We start from the raw sequence: 22,506 nt of genomic DNA, 5'->3' as shown, positions 1-22,506 counted from the left end.
GGAAAAAAAAACATTCTAAGAAGAGGGAAAAGAACATAGAAAGGTTCTGTGGTATAAGGGAGATGGCAAGTACAAAGGACTGAAAGAATGCTAAGTGTGGCTGGCGTGATGAGGAATAAGGAGGAACACAGTATAAAATGAGGTTGGAACCATGAAGTGTCTTCTAACATGTACGAGAGAATTTGTCTTTATTCTAAGAGTGATCAGAGCCAATGGAGGAATCTGGGGGTGGGACTTTTATAATAAATTAGATTTTTGTTTAAAAAGATAACTGGCAACAGTGTGCAGAATGGAATGGTGGCAACCAGAGGATACATACACAGTAATTAGAAGGCTAACTGCCATAGACGTGCAATAAATGGTTGTAGCTTGTACCAGCTGTTGTGGGTGGAGAGAAGTGAATGTTAGAATGTTAAGAGATGTTAGAAGATGTATGATTTGTATGAGTCATTTGCTTTTAGGTGGCATGATGCCATGAGTGTGGATGTGATCACTTGGGAAGAACAGGGGCCCGAGGCTCAGGTCTTAAGAAACGTGAACCTCTGTTGGCAAGGCAGAGATTGAACAGTAGCTAGTGAGGTAGTTAAAAAAAAAATAAAATAAAATAAAAAAATCCAGAACAGTGTGCTAGCAAAAGTGCTATGCAGTGTGTTAGAAAGAAAAATATGGTCATTTGATGCTGAGTGATTAACTTGGGTGAGGACTGAAAAATGTGTAATGAACTTGTTGACATGAAGTTCACTGTGGATCTTAAGGTAACAGCTATTTTGGCAGAGTGATGGGGCAAAGACACATTCGCATGGCTGAAGAAGATGGTGAGCACGTGCATGGTCATCCCTGAAGAAGCTGATATGAAGAAAGGTAGGGGGTAGCTTTTGGCTTTGTTAAGCCTCTTTCTTGTCTGTTTTCAGATTAATTTTATTAATCTCTACATTCATTTCCTTTTGCTTGTTTCCTTTGGGCTTATTCTATTTTCCTTTTTCTAACAAAAATTGGATGCTTAGCTTGTTAAATTTCAGGTTCTCTTCTGGTGTAAACATTTAAAGTTCTAGATTTGCTTCTTGCATGCCAACTTAGCTGCTTCATTCAAGTTTTGTTATGTAATATTTTTAGTATCATGTTCTAAGTATTTTCTAAATTCCATTGTGATTCTTTCCTTTATTTATGTGTTCATATGTGTTTGAAGTTTTACCAAATAAAATTTCACACATTATTTTTGCTGCTGAATTCAAACAATGTTTTGGTGGTGACAGAATATGGTCTATGGAATTCCAATTCTTTGAAATTTAATATTAATAGCTAATAATCAACATATATGCCAGGGGCCACTCTGAAGATTTTACATGAATTATGTAATTTAGTTGTCACAATGATTCTATGAGGTAGGTACTATTGTTATTCTCATTTTTATAAATGGGAAAATAGGTACTGAGAAGTTAATAATTTACCCAAGTAACTTTACAAAGCTATGTAGAACTGGTACATGATAGGGCTGCACTTTTTACATTTCTTCCCCACTTTAGATTTTAGTCTTGGAGTAAATTGCAAGCAGAATTCTTTACTGGGTTGAGGTTTTTGTTTTGTTTTTTTTTTTTTGAGGGGGGTCAATTTCATTGAGGAATAATATATGTACAACATACTGCATGTATTTAGGGTGCACAATTTGGTGAGTTTTGTTATGCATACATATACCACCAAAACAATCAAATATAGAATATTTCCACACCCTCTCAATTTCATCCTATACCTCTGTTGTACATCTTCCCTTCTGCCTCAGGCTTCAAGCAACTGGTGATCCAGTTTCTATGACTATAGGTTAGTTTGAACTTTATTTTTTAAATTATTATGTTCATTTTGAGGGGGGGGGGGAAGGGCAGGGAAAGAGGGAGACACAGAATCCGAAGCAGACACCAGGCTCTGAGCTATCAACACAGAGGCCGATGCAGGGCTCGAACCCCCAAACCGTGAGATCATGACCTGAGCTGAAGTTGAATGCTTAACCGACTGAGCCACCCAGGCATCCCTAGTTTGGATTTTCTAAAATTTAATATAAATGTAATATAGTGTGAGTTCATTTTTGTCTGGATTCTTTCATTCTGCCTACCAATATTTAGATTCATTCATGTTGTTTTGTCTATTAATGGCTCGTTCCTCCTTTTACTGCTGAGTAGTACTCCTTTGTATGGATATACCACATTTGTTTATCTCTGGTTTTGTTGGACATCTACGTTAATTTCAGCTTGATAAAGTTGCTGTGAACATTCATATTCAAGTTTTTGCACGGACATATGCTTTCATTTCTTTTGGGAATCTAGGACTATAATGACTAGGTTTATGACAAGTTTGTTTTCCTTTTTAGAAACTGCCGTTTTCCAAAGTGGTTGTAAAACTTTATGTTCCTATCATCAGTGCATGCATTCCAATTAATCTCCATTTTTGCCAATATTGGTATAGTCAGTGTTTTTAATTTTAGTCTTTCTACTATATTTAGTAGCATCTCATTGTGGTTTTAGTTTTCATTTTCCTAATTATTTTGAGTATCTTTTCATGTGTTTCTTATTGAATTTTATTATAATTGAGCTGTAAGAGATCTTCATATATTCTGGATACAAGTTTGTTGTCAGATATATTTTCTCCCAGTCTGTAACTTGCCTTTTCCTTATCTGCCTTGCAAACAAGTTTAATTTTTATAAAGTCTTATTTGTCGATTTTGGTTCATGTTTTTGTTTCCTAAGAAATCTTTGTCTCCTTCAAGGCAATGAAGATTTTCTTTTTTTTTCTTTCACAAGTTTTAGCTTTTATATTTAGGCTTATAATCCATGTCAAGTAGATTTCTGTGTGTGGTGTGAGGTAAGAATCAATATTCAGTTTTTTCAATATGGACAACCAGTTATTTCAGCACCATTGTTTAAAAATAGCATTCATTTCCTCCCTAAATTACCTTCACATCTTTGTAAAAAAAAATCAATTAACTACATATGTATGAGCCTAATTCTGTATTTATTCTGCCTCATTGACCTACATGTCTATTTTTTCCCATTATTACAATGTCTTGATTACTGTAACTTTATAATAAATCTTAAAATCAGGTAGTATGATTCTCCAACTTCATTCTTTTTCATAATTGTTTCAGCTATTTTAAGTCCTTTGTATTTGCATATACATTCTTATTTTATTTTATTCATTTATTTTAAAAGCATTATTTATTTTTTTTGAGAGAGAGAAAGGGAGAGAGAGAGAGAGAGAGAGACATGGGGAAGGGGCCGAGAGAGGGAGAGAGAACCCCAAGAAGGACATGCACTGCCAGTTCAAAGCCCAGCGTGGGGACTCAAACACATGAATTGTGAGATCATGACCTGAGTAGAAACCAAGAGCTAGGTGTTCAGTTGCCTGAGCTACCCAGGACCCCTTTCCACTTACATTTTTAAATCATCATGGCAATCACTACCAAAAAATCCTGAGATTTTAATGAGGATTGCATTGAATGTATAGGTGAATTTGGGGGACAAATGACATCTTAATAATAATGAGTTTTCCAGGGTCCATTTTACCATTTACTTAGGGCTTCTTTAATTTCTCTCAGTAGTTGTCTTCTTTTCATTGTAGAAGACTTGCACATCTATTATGACATATATTTCTCAGTATTTTAATTTGTGATGCACTATTTTTATTTCATTTTCTAATTGTTTTCTGCTAGTATATAAAATATAGTCATATCATGCAAACTTCTTAAATTCACTTATTAGCTACAATTTTTTGTTGATTTATTAGGATTTTGTACGTAAACAATCATATTACCTACAAATGTTTCTTAAATTCCATGTATGAGTGAAATTATATGGCATGTTTTCTCTGAATTATTTCACTTAGCATTATACCCTTTAGATCCATTCATGTTGTTGCAAATGGCAAGATTTCATTGATTTTTATGGCTGAGTAATATTCCATTGTATATACTTATACCACATCTACTTTATCCATTCATCAATTGATAGACACTTGGGCTGTTTCCATGTCTTGGCTATTATAAATAATGCTGCAATAAACATAGGGGTGAATATATCTTTTCAAACCAGGGTTTTTGTATTCTTTCATATTCTTTAGATAAATACCCAGTATTTTTTTGTATTTGGGGGGGTAAATATCCAGGATAGGATTATATGGTATGGTAGTTCTATTTTAAATTTTTTGAGGAACCTCCATACCGTTTTCCACATGGCTGCACTAGTTTGCATTCCCACCAACAGTGCACAAGTTTTTCTTTTTCTCCACATCCTCGCCAGCATTTGGCATTTCTTTTGTTGTTGATTTTAGCCATTCTGACAGGTGTGAAGTGATATCTCATTATGGTTTTGATTTGCATTTCCTTGATGATTAATGATGTTGAGCATCTTTTCTTGGGTATATTGACCATCTGTATCTTTTTTTGAGAAATGTCTGTTCATGTCTTCTGCCCATTTTTAATTGGGTTATTTGGGGGGGGGGGTTCTTGGTGTTCTTTCTTTGTAATTTTTAAGTCTTTTTTTTTTTCTTACCTTACTGCAATGTCTAGGGCCTCTAGCACAATGGCCATGATAAGAAGTGAAGTATCTTCTTGTCCTAGGGAGTAATGTATCTTTCTTTCTTCCTTTTTCTTCCTCTCTCTCTCCTACAATGGAGGCAATTTTATTTCTCTCCTTCCAATTCTTCTTTCTTTCTTTTCTTTTTTCCTTTCCTTTCCTTTCCTTCCTCCCTTTTTCTCTTTCTCCCTTTCAAGTAATCTTTATACCCAATGTGGGGCTTGAATCCATGACCCTGAAATCAAGAGTCACATGGTCTACCAACTGAGCCAGCCAGGCATGGAAGTAATCTTCCAATCTTTCATTATTAAGTATAATGTTGGCTATAAATTTTTTATAAATTTATATTGCTATATTGAGGAATTTCTCTTCTTTACCATATTTTGCTAAAAGTTGATTTTTAAAAAAATCATGGTTGTTGGATTTTGTCAAATCCTTTTTCTGCATTTATTGAGAGGATATGATTTTCTCCTTTACATTGTCAATAAGGTTTATTATGTTGATTTAAAAAAATTTTTTTAACATTTATTCATTCTTGATAGAGACAGAGTATGAGTGGGGGGAGGGGCAGAGAGAGAGGGAGACAGAGAATCTGAAGCAGGCTCCAGGCTCTGAGCTGTCAGCACAGAGACCAACACCAGGTTCAAACCCAAGAACCATGAGATCATGACCTGAGCCAAAGTCGGTTGCTTACTCGACTGAACCACCTAGGCGCCCTTATGTTGATTTTTGAATGTTAAATCAATGTTGCATTCTTGGGATAAAAAAATTTGGTCAGGATGTGTTATCTTTTATGCATAGTTTTGGATTTGATTTGCTAATATTTGCTGTTATTTTTCATAATTACCTTTTCCTTTATTTTTTTAAATGTTTATTATATTTTTGAGAGAGAGAGAGAACATGAGCAAGAGAGGGGCAGACAGAGAGGGAGACACAGAATCTGAAGAGGTTCCAGGCTCTGAGCCGTCAGCACAGAGACTGACATGGGGCTCAAACCCACTGACCGTGAGATCATGATCTGAGCTGAAGTTGGATGCTTAACTGAGCCACCTAGGCGCCCCTTTCCTTTATTTTTAACAAAAAATTTTTAGATGTTTACTTTTGAGAGAGAGAGAACACAAGTGGGGTAGGGGTAGAGAGAGGGAGGGGGACAGAAGATCCGAAGTGGGCTCTGCACTGGCAGCAGAGAGCCCAATGTGGGGCTCGAATTCATGAACCATGAGATCATGACCTGATCTGAAATCTTACGCTTAACTGACTGAGCCACCCAGGTGCCCCCATAATTACTTTTTCTGAATTTGGTATCATTTAGTCCTCATAACAACCCTATGGGATGGGCATTATTATTACCCATTTATGGAGAAGGGACATAGGCACAGCTGGTATTGAGATGTACTCTCAATCACTTCGTCACTGTCTCTAATTTGTTAATGTTGCTCTCATGCTCTAGTATGTGCTCAATTTCTAAAACTGTTCCTTAATAAAAAGAAAGTGTATCCTGTTGCTGGAAATTTTATTCCATGAATGATCACTGTTTGTATGCCCTTATATTTAATATATTTAAATTTTTATGTTCCTTATATTTTTCAAAAACAGAAGTAAAAATAGAAAATTCACGACTATGTGGAAATTTAACAACACGTTCTTGAACAACCTTCGGGTTAAAAAAGAAACCAAAAGGAAAATTAGGACATATTTCAAGACGTATTAAAATGATGTTACTTATAGCTTTCCATATATGGCTTTTATTATGTTGAGGTAATTTTCTTTTATTCCTACTTTGTTGAGAGTTTTTATCATGAAAGAATGTTAAATTTTTTTAAATGCTTTTCTGTATCTATTGAAACGATCACATAACTTTATCCTTTATTCTGTTAATATGGTGTACTGCATTAGTTGATTTTTCTATGTTGAACCATTCTTGCATCCCAGAGACAAATCCAACTTGGTGTATGATCCTTCTACTGTGTTCTTGGATTCAATTTACTCATATTTCTTGAGGATTTTTACATCTATATTTATCTGGATATTGGCCTGTAGATTTCATGTATTGTCTTTGGCTGGGTTTGGTATCAGGGTGATGTTGGCCCTATAAAATGAGTTAGGAAATGTTTTATTTTTATTATTTTTTTTTTTAATTTTTTTTTTAACGTTTATTTATTTTTGAGACAGAGAGACAGAGCATGAACAGGGAGGATCAGAGAGAGAGGGAGACACAGAATCTGAAATGGGCTCCAGGCTCTGAGCGGTCAGCACAGAGCCCGACGCGGGGCTCGAACTCACGGACCGTGAGATCATGACCTGAGCCTAAGTCGGACGCCCAACCGACTGAGCCACCCAGGCGCCCCGGAAATGTTTTATTTTTAAAATTTCTTTTCATATTTATTTATTTTTGGGAGAAAGAGAGACACAGCATGAGCAGTAGAGGGGCAGAGAGAGGAAGACACAGAATCCCAAGCAGTGCTGACAGCTCAGAGCCCTATGTGGGGGTCAAACTCATGAACTGATAATGACCTGAGCTGAAGTCAGATGCTTAACTGACTGACCCACCCAGGCACCCCAGGAAATGTTCTTTTCAATTTTTGGAGGGAGTGTGTAAGAAAAACTGTCATGAATTTTTTAAATGTTTGGTAGAATTCTCCAGTGAAGCCATCTGAATCTAAACTTTGCTCTGTTGGTAGGTTTTTGATTACTGATTTGCTCTCCATACTAGGTATAGGTCTTTTCAGACTTTTTATTTCTGTGGCATCAGTTGTAAAGTCTCTTCTTTCACTTATAATTTTCTTTTCTTTTTTTCTAAATTTCACTGTTTTTTTTTTTTTTCTGTAGTTTTCTATTCTCTATTTCATTTATTTCTACTCTGATCATTGCTATTTCCTTCCTTCCACTAACTTTGGGCTTAGTGGGTTCTTTTTCTAGCTCCTTGAGTTGTAGGTTTAGACTGTTCATATGAGATCTTTGTTCTTTGTTAATGTAGGCATTTATCACTACAGACTTCTCTCTTAGTGCTACTTTTGTTCACATAAGTGTGAGTATGTTGTATTTTCCTTTGTTATGAGATATTAAAAAAAATTTTTTTAAATCTTTATTTACTTTTGAGAGTGAGCGAGCAGAGGAGGAACAGAGAGAGGGGGAGACACAGAATCTGAAGCAGGCTCCAGGCTGTCAACACAGAGCCTGATGTAGGGCTCGAATTAATGAACTGTGAGATCATGACCTGAGCCAAAGTCGGACACTTAACTGACTAAGCCACCCAGAAGCCCCTGTCATGAGATATTTTCTAATTTCCTTTTTTATTTCTTCTTTGACCCAATGGCTGTTCAAGAGTGTGTTAATTTCCAAAGTTGTGAATTTTCCAATTTTACTTCTGCAATTGCTTTTTAATTTTCATTTCATTGTGGTCAGAAAAAAAAAAAACTTGGTTTCAGTCTTGTTAAATTTGTGAAGACCTATTTTGTGATTTAACATGTCATCTACCCTGGGGAAAGATCCATATGTGCTTGAGAAGAGTGTGTATTCTGCTGCTGTTGGGTGAAATGTTCTGCATATGTCTGTTAGTTTCATTTGGTGTATTGTGTTACTCAAGTGCTTTGTTTCCTTTTTGAACTTCTGTCTGGATATTCTATCCATTATTAAAAATGGGGTATTGAAGTCTCTTACTATTATGCTATTACTGTCTATTTCTTCCTTCAGTTCTGTTAGTATTTGCTTTCAGTCTATATATATTCTTAAATCTGAAGTAAGTTTCTTGTAGACAGTATATAGTTGGGTCTTATATTATTATTTTCAACTCAGTTAACTCTAAATGATTTGATTGGGGAGTTTAAACCATTTACATTTAAAGTAATTATTAATAACGAAGGATTTACTATTGCCATTTTGTTGATATTTTTCTTAGTCTTGTTATTCTTTGGTCTGTCTTTTCATCATTTGCTATTCTCCTTTGTGATTTGTTGATTTTTTTTGTATTGATAAGCTTTGATTCCTTTCCCTTTTACTACTGTATAACTTCTATAGGTATGTGTGAGTAGTTACCTTGGGGTGTACAAAAAATATAACAGTTTATTTTAAGCTGATAATAACTTAAGTTCAACTGTATACAAAAACTCTATACTTTAACTTCTCCCCCTTAACATTTTTTTGTTGTACCACTTTGTGTATCTTTTAACATTTTTATAATCATTTTTCCTTAACATTTATACTGGAATTAAAAGTGATTTAATCGCCACCATTACAATAATACAATTCTATATTTGTCTATGTATTTCTCTTTACATGAGTTTCATAATTATGCTATTATGTGGCTTTTTACCATCCTTTTGTTTTAACTTGAAGAATTCTCTTTGGCATTATTTTGCAAGGCAGGTATGTATTTTGTAAGGCAGTTGATGAACTCCTTCAGCTTTTGTTTATCTGGAAAAGTCATTATTTTCCCATTTTTGAAGGATATTTTTACAAAGTAAATATTATTCTTTGTTGGCAGTTATTTTTCTCTCAGCACTTTAGATCATCCCACTTTTTCTGGCCTGCAAGATATCTGTTGAAAAATCTGTTTACAGTCCTATAGGGATTCCCTTGTAAGTGAAAAGGCTCTATTCTTCTGCTTTTAAAAATAATTTTGGCTTTTGACAACTTGATTATAATTTGTCTTTCTTTGGATTCCTCTTTTTTAATAATCTTCTGGCTTCTTGGATCTGGATGTCCATTTCCTACTCCAGATTTGGGAAGTTTTCAGCCATTATTTCTTTGAATAAGCCTTCTGGTCCTTTCTCTGTCTGTTTCCCATCTAGGACTCAATGCATATACTGGTCTGTTTGATGGTGTACTACAAGTCTCTTTAGCTTTGTTCATTCTTTCTCATTCTATTTTTGCTCTTCTGACTGAATTATTTCCAATGACTTGTCTTTGAGTTCATTATCCTTTCTTCTGTTTGATCTAGTCTGCTGATGAACCCTCAAATGAATTTTCACATCAGATTTTGTGTTATTTTCAGCTCCATGATTTCTGTATCATACTTTTAAAATCTTTTCTAAATGTTTATTTTTGAGAGAGAGAAAGCATGAGCAGGCTGACAGGGGGGATTTCATAATCAGAAACTTGGTGTCTTTCATTAATTTGGGCAAATTCTAAGTCTTTATTCTTTTGAAGAATTTCTCTGAAATTCCAATTAGACATATAATGGACCTGTTCATTCTATTTTCATTCTCCCTTAATCCCTGTTCATAGTTTTGATTTTTTATTTTTCTGAGCTATATTCTGGGTTATCTTACTTTCAGATCCTCACTAATTTCTTTGTTTAATCTGTTGTTTAACCATTCATTCCAGTTTTTAATTTTAATATTTTTAATTTAAAAATGATTTCCAAATGTGCCTAAAGTTTTAAAGTCATATATCAATACTTTTTACTTTCTTAATTCACATAAAAATTTTGTTATGTATTTGATTAATTCTAACATCTTTAATCTTGGTAGTGTAGATTCTGTAGTGTAATTTTTCATCTTATGCTTATGTTCTGTGAAATTTTATCTGTTAGGATTCTGGGTTTAAGGTATACTTCTCAAGGGGCACCTGGGTGGATCAGTCAGTTAAGTATCCGACTTTGGCTCAGGTCATGACCTCTCAGTTCAGTTCCTCAGTTCAAGCCCTGCATCAGGCTCTGTGCTGACAGCTCAGAGCCTGGAGCCTGCTTTGGATTCTGTGTCTCCCTGTCTCTCTGCCCCTCCTCTATCTGCACGTGCTCTCTCTTTCTGAAAAATAAACATTAAAAAAAAAAAACTTTAAAGTATATTCATCTACAAATGATTTGCATCTGCTCCTTCCAGGTTCTTGAGGTTACTACCAAGCCAGGATACCAATAAACTACATTTTCAGTTTGGGTTTTATTTATTTTTTTCTCCAAGTTGACAGAAGTGGTGTGAACTTGTGTGAGAATAAATTTGCCATGCATTCTCAGGAAAGACTTTTCTTTCCCAATTTGTACCTCCATCACCCAAGACCAAGGCAGAGAGAGGCACAAAGCCCATCAACCTTTGACAAAATGCTTATTTTTCATAGTCCATTTCCTGAAGATATACACTTTGAGAATTCTGGGATTAAGTTGGAGGGAATGAAGTCTCTGATTAGACTTCATCACAAGGTATTGCCTCCAATGTCACCTTGCCAGACCCCCAACACATAAAATTAACATCCAAGCTTTAGGCCAGCAGGAAGCAGCTAATAACCACCTCCAACCCCAAGGCAAACATCTGTGTGGTACTTTAACATTCTGCATTCACTCTATGCGTGTGCATGTTTTGTTTTGTTTTTTTACCTCTGAGGAATTTCTTCACTTCTTTGAAAAAGACTGAATACTCTCTGCAGTATTTTAAGGTATTTTTCTGAATCTTTGTTCAGCCAGATGGCCCTGGTTTCTACTTCTATAAACTAGGAGCTGAGGGTCATATGTTGAGAATGAAGGGGGAAGAAAGAGTTTGCTGGAGAGAGTAAAGGTTTGAAATGGGGGAAAGTGGGAAAGCAAATAGTAAAGTACTAAATAATGAAAAGTTGGTGGTGACCATCAGAATATATTATAAGGATCAATCACTTGATAAGACTTTATAGCCTTTGGCTATATGGTAGCTTTACATCTGATGCATAACCATTTAACCTTGGACAAATCACACCCTGCTTGTATCTACCTGTATCATGGGGGTTGTGAAGACAAATGTTACAAAATCCAACATTGAACTAAAACCACTATTTCCAGCAAATAGTAACTGACTCATGATGTGAGACTTGTTTTACAGACTTTTCTATTTAATAGATTTTGTTGAAACCAAATTAGCAAAGTCCTAATTACTATGTGCCATTTACCATGATATAAAAATAGTATTGCTAAGCAAAACTCAGATATATTAAAGTGGTTTCATTACTAATATTTTACCTGTGGTAACCAAAATGAACTTTTATTTAGTTATGTCACAATAATCCAAAAGAATCTTGGCATTCATACGATAGGCAAGCTTTTCAGTAGAAAACATAAAGACCTTAGAAAGTACATAAATAATTTACTTCAAATGTTCACCAAAATGAAGTTAATGTCCAAATTTTAGATGGCTAAATATTTTCTAGATTTGGCCTTTTCCAGATTGTCATTCAATAATATATTCACCATTGTTCTAGCTGCCATGAGATAAAAATATAATAAAGTAACTTATCCTTAAAGAATTTCCATTTTTGGTGGTGGAATGCTTTTGTGAGAAATCACAAAACATTATAACGACACCCTAGTACATGTAAGTTTAACTACACACTATTTGACCTATCATCCGTATTTGGAAGAATGTATTCATTGTCAGGCACAATGATAGCATCCATGATTGTAGGAATTTAATTTTCCTAAATTTAATTTTCCTGGTTGTTTTGGCATTGTGATTAGGTCACCATATTTTATCCCAATTAAGCAAGTGGCAATCATGTTACAAAACTGCAAGAAAAAAAGGTTAACATGGGCCTTGAAGATGAACTCGTTGATTCTGGGGTATATAACAATACTCCAAAGATAGTATACTATCAACTCTCATCTTAAGTGCTTTTACTTGTTCCAGTGGTAGGTAGCATCTTTTTATCAGATAATCTATTTTAAAGACTAAAGTCTTCCCTGGTAAAAGTGCAGGAGTGTGAACCTTTCTTTGGTAAAGTACCTGTTCTATTGATCATGCCAGAAAAAGTTTAGTAGGTGTTTTTAGATTAGTGTACAGTTTTTTTTTTTTCCCCCAACTATCTGCTTCCAGGAGGTTAAGTTGAAAAGTCTAGTTATTTCAAAAGGGCTACTTGTCCTTATCTCAATTCCACTCAAGTGTAGTCAACAAAAGAAAGAGTGATTTAGGTAGTTTTAACTTTTTGAAAACTGAATGAATTTTAGACAAACCACCAAAATGCATTCAAAGTAGTAATGGTTGTTTTTCTAACTTTATTTTTATATTGCTCCATGGTTCTTTGTAACTAAGTCCTTAAAGTTAGAATGTTTTTAATCAGTGAGAAACGTATGCAACAAGTGCTTTAAAGAGGCTGACAGTAAGATGAAATTGGCATTTAATGACAGCAAAGAGAGTGATTTGGTAATCAAGAAGTACAACTATTCAAACAGGTATAGGATCTTTTGGTAAAAAAAAAAAATCAAATGTCAGTTATGTTTTGTTATTTGCCACTACATAGGCTTTCCCTACCATCCTTCTACAATACCAAGAACTCACTGAAAAAGCTTCATTAATTCAGAAGGATCAATTGAAAGTGTACTTCTAATAATGTAAATTCAAATTCTCTTTTAAATACAGATTCCTCTGGATTTTTTTCTAATGAATAAGGAAATGGTTTTTGGTCAAGATATCTTTCTCAGTTGAAAATTTGTTGTTTTAAGTACAGTTATGTGTCTTAAATTTGTTAATTTCATTATAAAAAGAGAAGCATAGACAATCTATAATTTTAGGAGACACTCCAAAAGGAAAAAGCTTTGATCTATCTTCTGAATTACAGTGTCTTGGTTTATTGTGTTTTACTGCTTTTTGAAAAGTACATCACACAAACAAAAGATTCCCTTAACAAGACTTTTAGACTTTTAATTCTTCCTCATTTAGCTTGGAACATCAGCAATTAAAAGTATGAAAACCCAATCTAGATATGATGCAGTTTATGCTGTAGAAGCATACTTTCATAATTTTGAACTTAACTATAGATGCTTTTACTATTGTGATAGTATTTAGCCACTTTGTGATTACCTAGAGGTGAGAGGTATGACTGGGAGAGGGCACAAGGGAATCTTCTGGGGCACCAGAAATGCCATCTGTCTTAGTCTGGGTGGTGGTAACACGAGTGTAGGCATACATAAAATTTCACCTAGCTGTACACTTAAGATTTATGCCCTTTGTAGCATATCTTATATCTAAAATGGTAAAAAAAAAAAAAAAAAGGTAAAAAAAAAATGAGTATTTGGCTACTTTATGAAATGCCTAATATTTTTACAGTGAATTATTAATATGATTTTATAAGTCCAAATGTATAGGGGAAAAACAAATTATCTGATGATCATGGCATAAGAATTGCTAATCTCTTTCAGGTAAATTATATCTGAAGCTAGAGTAAAACAAATGAGAGGTCTCTGGTATTCTATCAGAAATGGTGTCAGGAAGAACACAATGTATCGATTTAACTACAAAGGACAGAAGTGTTAAAACAGAAGCTTAAACAACAACTAGAAGATGAGAACATCATCAAATAAGTGACATGACTACGGCATGATTATGTGATTTATGATTACCCATGCTTTTTACTTTTGCTTTTTACTGTTTCGGTTTTGTCATTATATTGCTTGGACTTCCAAAGGGTGGGGAAGGAAAGGAATTCAAGTTAAATTAGTTTTGTTTCTTATTTTCAACTGTTGTTTTCAGTGTGGTAAAAAGCTGAAGTTATGACTGTAATTTTAAAATTATGCATTCTACTTCCCCATCTATTATGGGAGAAAAGAGTTGGTTTACACAGGGAATATAAACAATCTGCCTCAAATGTTTGTTTTTTTTTTTTTTTTTTTACTTTTGCACAGAACTATGTTAATTCTCATCACCTCCAAAAGCCTTTGAGAGGATTAGCTGCATAGACCAATATTGTTCTATATTAGTCAGTATTAAGCATATGATGTCACCTTGTTTCCACCCCTCCTCAAGCTTTTTTTTTTTTTTTTTTTGGTGGGGGAGGGGAAGGGAGAGTTTTTGGGCAATTCTCAAAATTCTGTGGCTTAAATTCCACTAGCTGACACACATGATTGACAACCTTCCACTCTCAAACCTGTTTGAAATGGGTCAAATACCTAAGCGCTGCAGAACAATGCAATCCAACCAGCAATTCCCCATAAAAGAGAAAGGGGGTGTGATTAGGTTCCAGCTATTAAGTTATTGCAAAAACAGTTTAGTGGTTTGTTTCCGCAACAGTCATAGGTTAAGCTCGTATTTTCTATCTTAATTAGCTCTAAATAAACCACTAGGCTAGAAGAGGTAGGATATATAGCCAAAGCATGGAGCAAGTGGGGCCAACATTAAGAGCGTTACGGAGGTCTTTATACCTACCCTCGGCATCGGTTATCGATCATTAACCCTGCTGGGGAACTTATCGAACGGAATTTGTGTGAGGCTTATCGAGCCACAGGAAAGGAGATGCAGGAGGGAATATAAGCTTCTAATAAAAGAAACGCAGCAACAATAGCAGAGGAACAGCTCTGCCTGGTGACGTAATGGCTGGCAGCAGTCCAGCTTCAGCAGAGCTGCTGCTACCTCAGCATCCAACCTCTCTCAACACAGTCCAGCTTTGGCGGAGCTACCGGGGCCGCTACTTCTTGCGATGCCACTTTGTTGGTGCCACCAACACCTTACCTCGGAGGGCCAAAACACCGAACAAAGGGTTGTCCTGTTTCAAGTTGTCGGAACCCACACTCTCACTCACTCAACCCCGCCAGCCTCTGAGAAACCGAGTCAATCCGCTTCTTAAGTTTAGGGCGAGAACGCTGGCGCACACTCCAGGCGTGCCTCAGTTTCCCCAAGCTGCTCTCGGGTCCGCCTCTCACTGTCCGATCCCCCCTCCCCCCCGGCCCTCAGCCCGAGTTGATCGTAGCGGCCCCGCTCACCCGCCCGGCCCCGCATGCCCGTCCTCCCGCCTTACCTCCGCCAGGTAGAGGTTGAGGAGACAGAGCGTGGAGAACTGGAGACAGGAGGGGAAGCAGTAGAGCAGCCAGTGGGGGAAGAAGTGCAGGTGAGCGGGCGGCCGGAGCAGGGGCAGGGAGCCGCTGAGCGAGAAGGCGGCGGAGAAGAGGGTGGTCCTGAGCGCTGCCCACAGGAGACAGAGGAAGAGGCAGAGGCTCTGGTAACTCAGCCGCCGCTCCCGATAGAGGAGCAGCCGCCACAGCTGCAGGTAGGCAAACGCGAAGAGCGCGGCGTAGAGCAGGGCGTGCAGGATGCTCAGCGCCAACTGCACCGAGCCCGGCACCGCGGCGCCTGAGGCGGCAGCGACGGCGCCTCCGCCTCCGGGCGTCGAGGGCTCGCGGCCGGCCGCCGGACCCGGCACAGGCACCCTCATGAGGGGGCTGGGGAGCGGGCGAGAGAGCGCGGGAAGGAAGAGGCCGGACTCGGAGCCGCCGTCGAGGGGGAGAAGGATTTCCCCCTTACCCCCCACCCACCCCAACCTCCAACCCCAGGAAGCGCCGTGACAGGACCCGGAGCCCCGCGCAGAGCAGCCGCGGTTTTCCGGACCCCGCCTCCTCTCCCCGCCCGCCCCCCCCCCCTCCGGGGGTCTCGGCTCCTCCTGCTGCGGCTCCGCTCGGTAGCTGCAAAAAACAACTCTCCGCTGGAGACAATCAGCTGAGAAACCCGAGCATTTGAGGCGCTCGCTCCGCACCGTGGGCTCGCGCCGATTGGCCCAGGTGGGCACGCCCCCTGCGCGCTGCACTCGGAAGGCCACGGGCCACAGGACCCGTCGCTCAAAGGCTCTGAGATCTGATTGGATACCCACTTTCCTCGCCTTCTCCCTCCCCTCCACTCCCCACCCACACTGCCGATTGGCCCGGCAACTACACGGCCAGCTCGCGCCGGCGGGAGGACTTGGTAGTCGCCCGTCACCTGGGGCGGCTTTCGCTCCGCCCCCTGCGCTTCCCATTGGTTGGAGAGGCCGCACGTAGGGAGCACGAGGAGAGGGAGGAGTCTTGGGGGTTGTTTTTTTTTTTTTTGTTTTTTTTTTTTTTTTTGCTTTGCAGGTCGACCCCTCCGTGCGGTGGTGGCAGTAAGTGTGAAGGGTTTGAGTGCTGCGCTCTATCTAGTAGGTGGGCGCATCGGTTAGCCGCTGCCCGCCAGAGGGGCACGGCGCCGCCTTCTGCCTTTTCTTCACGTGGCGGCAACTGTTGGCTGCGGGAACTGTCCGGGTCCTTCCGGGTAGGTCTGGCCCGCAGGTCTCCGCAGGTAAGTGGCAGCGCTGGTCCCTCAATCGAGGGGCTGTGGTTTCCACCAGCACGGATGGGCCGCACCATCGAGTTCTGGAGTTTGGCTTAGAAGGGATCGACCGGATCCTTCTGAGGGCCGCTTTGCTTTCTTCTTTTTTCCCCCTGCATACGCGGCGAGAAAAACATGACCCCTTTGTGGGGAGAAAGGATGGAATGAGAAGGGTGAAATGAAGCTTGAAGCAAAAAATTTCCTCGGAAAATGTCTCTTCCTAGAGGGGTATTAGGATGAGATGGAGGTCCAAGCGACAAGTGAGTAGGGGGAATGTGGGTCTTTGAAAGTTACAATTTGGAAAGATGCTCTGGGCATAAGTTTAGAGAAAAAAGGCAGAAAGAGAACTGTAAGTCGTTGATGAACGTACTGTCTAGGAAGAAGTAGAATGGTTTGTACTCCTTAAATTCCACACGTATTCCTTCAGACCTCAATCCTGTTTTCGGTGGACGGTGGCGCTACTCTTGGGCCTCAGACAGGTACAAAACAAATGCTGTGTTATTACTGCAAATAAGTGAGGGAACTTCCAACCTGTATTGGACTGACATGACATTGCTGACTTTTTTTTCTTTCTTTCTTGTGTTTGGTAGTAAAATGAGCAAAGTGACACAAAATGATGTATTTTTCTTAGAATGGGCACATCACAGATTCAGTATCCCTGTGAAAGACACTGCTACATGTACTGGTTCCACCAACTCTGCCTGCCCTAACTCACCATACTTTGTCCTAATGTTTTGTGCAAGAGGAGTGTTGCTACCTTCTTTCCAAGCTAAGTGATCTTCAGGGAACTTTAAAGTCCGTTTTGTACTACAGATTCTGGGACAGTGGTTCACCCAGGCACCAGATACTGGTGTGTTTTGGATTCTTTATAGGACAGACTGTGATAGACGTTTAGGCCTGGCACAGTTATGTGGATCCCTCAGATGCAGCGGAGCAGTCAGCTGAGCAGGCTGTTCATTGCAGCCTAGAGTAGTGTACAACTTGTTGAAAGAAATTAATAGGTCTAATCCAACATGCACACTTTAGAGAAGGATCTCATGTTTATTGGAATTTACAAGATACTTCCGAGAATGTGGTTAGGGCACTTACACGGTTCTTTTTGAATTGCGACAGAGTGCTTATGGCAGCAGTGAGTTAAAGTGAGTTAAGCAGTTATGTGCGTAAGTGCGTAAATTAAGCATGAATTCAGAGTTTGGTGATTTTAGGCACTCATTACAATCAGGGGAACCTCTTATTCCCTGACATGCTTTTTTTTTTTTTTGTATCTTCCATAATGATGGGGTACCTGTTTCAGTTCACGAATAGACTTTCACTTTCAGACTTTCACCATGAAAGTCTGTTTCTTTTATATTTTCTACTCAGAGTCATAGTAAACAACATCAGGATAATACCCATACTAGTTTTACTATGAAATAGTTTTGTGAATTTTTTTATCCCAGAGCAAGTCCAGATAGCTGTCTCTTTTCTCCTTCCTTTTTTAGGGGTGCATGATGGGCATGCAGTTGGGGCAGATAGAGGATTTTGCCCCAGCTGCCGTGAAGGGGCTGTGAAGTGGAGAGATGTTGAGTCTTTTTTTTGTCCTGCACCGAGTCTTAGCTGATAAACTGTGCTGAGAGCTAATCCACATTTTATTTGAGGCTGGTTCAGTGAGCAGGTTGTCTCTAGTAGCAGCATTAAATTGTTAAGCTAATTTTTGCCAGAATGTTCTTACAGGAAGTTTGTAAGCATTTATTGTTAATCATAAGGGAAATTTGAGTCTATAAAGGGGAAACTAACCAAAGTCTTCTAGAAAAACTTGCTGCTTGATATTCTAAAATATGAAAGTGTTCAAATGCACAATGGTTGAATATTGTTCTAGCAGGGTACATTATTCTAGCACAGTGGTCTTCAAACATTTAAAAGCAGAACTTTTTTTCCAGTATTATTATAAATAGGACCCAATCCCAAAGTGGGAAGAGTCACTCACCAGCTGCTCCAGCTGTGGAACACATGAAGGCAGATCCTTCCTCCTGCCCTCCCTGCAAGAAGAGGAGTTTTCCTGTTGAAATTTTTCCTCCTCATTGCCCCCTGGGGGCTCTCTCAGTATTCAGGTGCTGAACAAAATTTTGATGCATTTTATTTGCAAGCTTTAGCTCTTTTTGTACTACAGTCTCATTGTTCCATGCTTACAGTGTTTGTCACCCTTTTGTATTTGACCTTAATTGTCACACATTTTTTCCAACTTTAAATGACTTGTGCAGGCATACGTGTTTAGAGTTTAGGGATGAGGCAAAACTTACATCTTGCATACCAACTCTGATTAGTGCTGACAGGAACATTATCCTGATGAATTGAGGGGACCCTCCAGGCTCTAAGGGTAGGAGTCTGCATGTAGTTGGGAGATGTGTGTACTATTGGCAAATATTTGCCTATGACTTCCGCCTTCTTTTAGTATTGACACCTGTTGTGGTTATAGTCCATTGCATTTGAAAGAGTCCTCTTCTCTTTTAGAATCTTCCCTATAGTGAAATTGGGTCAATTTCCTGTGAATTTTTTTTTTCTTTAACATTTATTTATTATTGAGAGACAGACACAGAGCGTGAGCAGGGGAGGGGTAAGGAGAGGGGGAGACACAGAATCTGAAGCAGGCTCCAGGCTCTGAGCTGTCAGTGCAGAGCCCGATGCAGGGCTCCAACTCACAAACTGTGAGATCGTGACCTGAGCCAAAGTCAGTCGCTTAACCAACTGAGCCACCCACGTGCCCCAATTTCCTGTGAATTCTTTCACATTTTCTGCTTTAAAAATCTAGTATATGTATTTATGTTCAAGTCACTCTCCCCTTAGCTATTATTAAAACCGATAAGGCTAGGCTGGGTTATACTGTAATAACAACCCCCAAACTTCAGTGGTTTAAAGCAAGTGTTTAATTTCTGCTCTCTCTGGGTTATCTGGGAGCTTTGCCTTATGTTGTCCTCTTTCTGAGACTTGGTTCAGCAGAGAAGGCCTCATTTTTTTTTTCATTTTTAAAAATTTTTTATTCATTTTTGAGAGAGAGCACAAGCTGGGTTGGGGTGGGGGGGGGGAGGGAGGGAGACGGAGAATCTGAAGCAGGCTCCAGGCTCTGAGCTGTCAGCACAGAGCTCGAAGTGGGGCCCGAACCCATGAACTGTGAGATCATGACCTGAGCCGAAGTCGGATGCTTAATTGACTGAGCCACCCAGGTGCCTGAGAAGGCCTCATTCTGAGTGTTATCATTCATTACAGCAGAAGAAAAGTGAGTTGTGATTCATGAAACGTATATATTGACTCTTTCTTTAAAATTTTTTTAATGTTTATTTCCTAAGAGAAAGAGAGAGACAGAGCATGAGCGGGGGAGGGGCAGAGAGAGAGAGGGAGACATGGAATGGGAAGCAGGCTCCAGGCTCTGAGCTGTCAGCACAGAGCCCGACGTGGGGCTCGAACTCATAAACCATGAGATCATGACCTGGCAGAAGTTGAATGCTTAACTGACTGAGCCACCCAGACCCCCACCCCCCCGCCCGTATATATTGACTCTTTTTTTTTTTTAATTTTTAATGTTTATTTATTTATTTATTTATTTTTTTTTTGAGGGAGGGAGAGAGAGAGCATGAGCAGTGAAGGGCAGATAGAGAGGGAGACACAGAATCCTAAGCAGGCTCCAGGCCTCTGAGCTGTCAGCACATAGCCTGACACGGGGCTTGAACTTTTGAACCACAAGTTCATGACCTGAGCCAAAGTTGGATGCTCTACCAACTGAGCTACTCAGGCACCCCTATATTGACTCTTAAAAGCTCCCAGAAGTTACATATGTCACTGTACATTTCATTGGCCAAATCAAGTCACTTCCTATTTCAAGGAAGTGGAGAAGTACAATTTTAACATGTGTAGAGAACTAGAAACATTTGAACAATCCACCATTTTTGTCAACAGATATTCTCCTTCTTACATGTAATTCATCTTTGGCCCTTCCCAATGGATATAGCCCTCAAATCCCATTCAATCACTGTACCAAGCTCAACAGTCCAGGATCTCTAAGTAATGCCCAGTAGTGTTAATGTCTTAGGACATTATAAGTTACCTGTTTCCCACCTCCACTTGGATACATAGGATAGTGTAGGGACAAATAACTATAATACATGTGCCAATTTGGAGAGGGGAAGAATGGAAGACATACACCAGACTTTAGACTGTAGCAACTTTGAAATATCACTGGGCAGATATTGTTAGGGCTTTTGTTCTGTTCACTGGTTTCTCTAGGTCAGTGCTTCTCAAACTATCTGCTAAGAATGACCAGTTTTTTAAAATTCCAATTTACTTTGAATTTTTGTTAAATACAATAAAAATGAATTATAAGAAAAATAAAATGAAAACACCTAGCACATGACAAGCCTGTTAAAAATTTTTTAGATTCATAAAACACAAAACTACTGTGTAAAAAGGACTATAAAAACTTTTTGACATTTGTTCTCAATTTCTTTGTTTATCTCATTATTGTAGACCAGTATCGAATAGTTCATATTCTGGCATATGCCCTGGGGCATAGTTCTCCATGGTCCTTGGCTTTACTCTGCAAGAGGTCTTTCCGTCTTTATTATCTTTGGCCACATCTGAAGTTGGCTTTGGATAGTATGGCCCCTTTCCATGGCTGAGCAGCTTGTCAGCTTGCTCTCTGACAGAAGGGTGGGGGCTAAAGGACTGTGTAAGTATTAACCAGCTAGTCTCTTGGATGGCAGTGGTTCTTTGACTACCTTTCTTTGAATATCTTATTAAACATAACCAACAGCAACTATCACACAGTGTTCATCTTCTGACTACCAGCCTCCTCTCTTAGGGCCATAAAGAGGTTCATTAGCCACACAAGCCTGGGTACATGCTCATTATAAATTCATTAAGTATGTGTCACCTCCAAATTATTATAGTGACCATTTCAGCAAATGTTTTGTCACTCCTTACTGTGGATTGCCAAGCTCCAGTCTCTGATGAAAGTTTCCTTGATTAGATCCTGAACAGTCCTTGCTTCTTGGCCTCTAAGCTAATGTTTTGGGGTTCTTGTTAAGGTAGCACCTCATTCTAGTTTGTATAATAGTGAAGATAAACTAGATTATGCTGTAGTGATGACCCCTCAAATCTCAGTAGTTTAAGGCAATAAGGTTGATTACCTCCTATGTCACATGCTAATTACAAATCAGTGAGGGTTCTCTGTTGTGCTCATTCTGGGACTCATGCTGAGGAACAGCCACAAATTGAGCATTTTTAATGACTGTGACAGAAGAAAATAAATCCTGCCCTATCACACACTGGCTATTAAATTGTTGCCTGAAAGAAACATGAGCTTTTGCTTACATTCATTAGCCAGATTAAGTCACACAGTGGGCACAGCTAACTCACTACAGGTGGGAGGTGCAGGAAGCTAAGTGTAATCTCAACTTCTACAGAACTGGAACTATTTACCCCATACCAATGAACTACTACATCAAGGTACCAATGTCACATTTCTCAAGGTATTCATCTCTTTATTGATATTTAGATTTTGAATCATTAAGTATTGTTTTCTATTCTACTTTCTACCTACTGGAGGGAAAAAGTCACCGAGTACCTTTTGTATCTTTGCTTTTACTCTGTTCTTGCTGGTCTTCTCATTCCCCACCCTTTCCCATCAAAATTTCTCTTTTTAATTTAAAGATATTTTTATGTGGAGAACATGTCTCTGGGCAAATGCATTTTATTTTCCATGCATGTGAAATGAACAGTCTTCTGTGGCCCCACAAGGATAGGTTGGATTAATATGAGTAGAAGCTATGGAAAATTTGATTACATACAAGTAACAACTTTAATTCTTATTTTATTTTATTCCAGTGTAGTTAACATACAGCATTGTATTAATTTCAGGTGTACAGTGTAGCAATTCAACAATTCCATATGTTACTCAGTGCTCATCCAGA

The 22,506-nt window shown here is 38.7% G+C and overlaps 2 protein-coding genes across 5 annotated transcripts in view; one reads left to right on the top strand and one right to left on the bottom strand.

Moving 5' to 3' along the window:
* The window catches only part of GPR137C (G protein-coupled receptor 137C), a 65,772-nt gene extending 50,083 nt beyond the window's left edge, over positions 1–15,689 (bottom strand). For both annotated transcript variants that reach the window (XM_007097609.3, XM_042989703.1), the window contains exon 1: positions 15,246–15,689. In XM_007097609.3, the coding sequence (XP_007097671.2) occupies positions 15,246–15,659 (414 nt within the window). In that variant the 5' untranslated portion in view covers positions 15,660–15,689. The remainder of the gene's footprint in view (positions 1–15,245) is intronic.
* Positions 15,690–16,335: 646 nt separating this feature from the next.
* TXNDC16 (thioredoxin domain containing 16) overlaps positions 16,336–22,506 on the top strand; it is a 136,226-nt gene continuing 130,055 nt past the window's right edge. For all 3 annotated transcript variants that reach the window (XM_007097565.3, XM_042989701.1, XM_015544486.2), the window contains exon 1: positions 16,336–16,534. The gene's annotated coding sequence lies outside the window, so the exon portion shown is untranslated. The remainder of the gene's footprint in view (positions 16,535–22,506) is intronic.

This window comes from Panthera tigris, chromosome B3, assembly GCF_018350195.1.
Source record: "Panthera tigris isolate Pti1 chromosome B3, P.tigris_Pti1_mat1.1, whole genome shotgun sequence".
NCBI lineage: Eukaryota > Metazoa > Chordata > Mammalia > Carnivora > Felidae > Panthera > Panthera tigris.
Note: the sequence above shows the minus strand (reverse complement) of the source record. Positions and strands in the feature narration are given on the sequence as shown.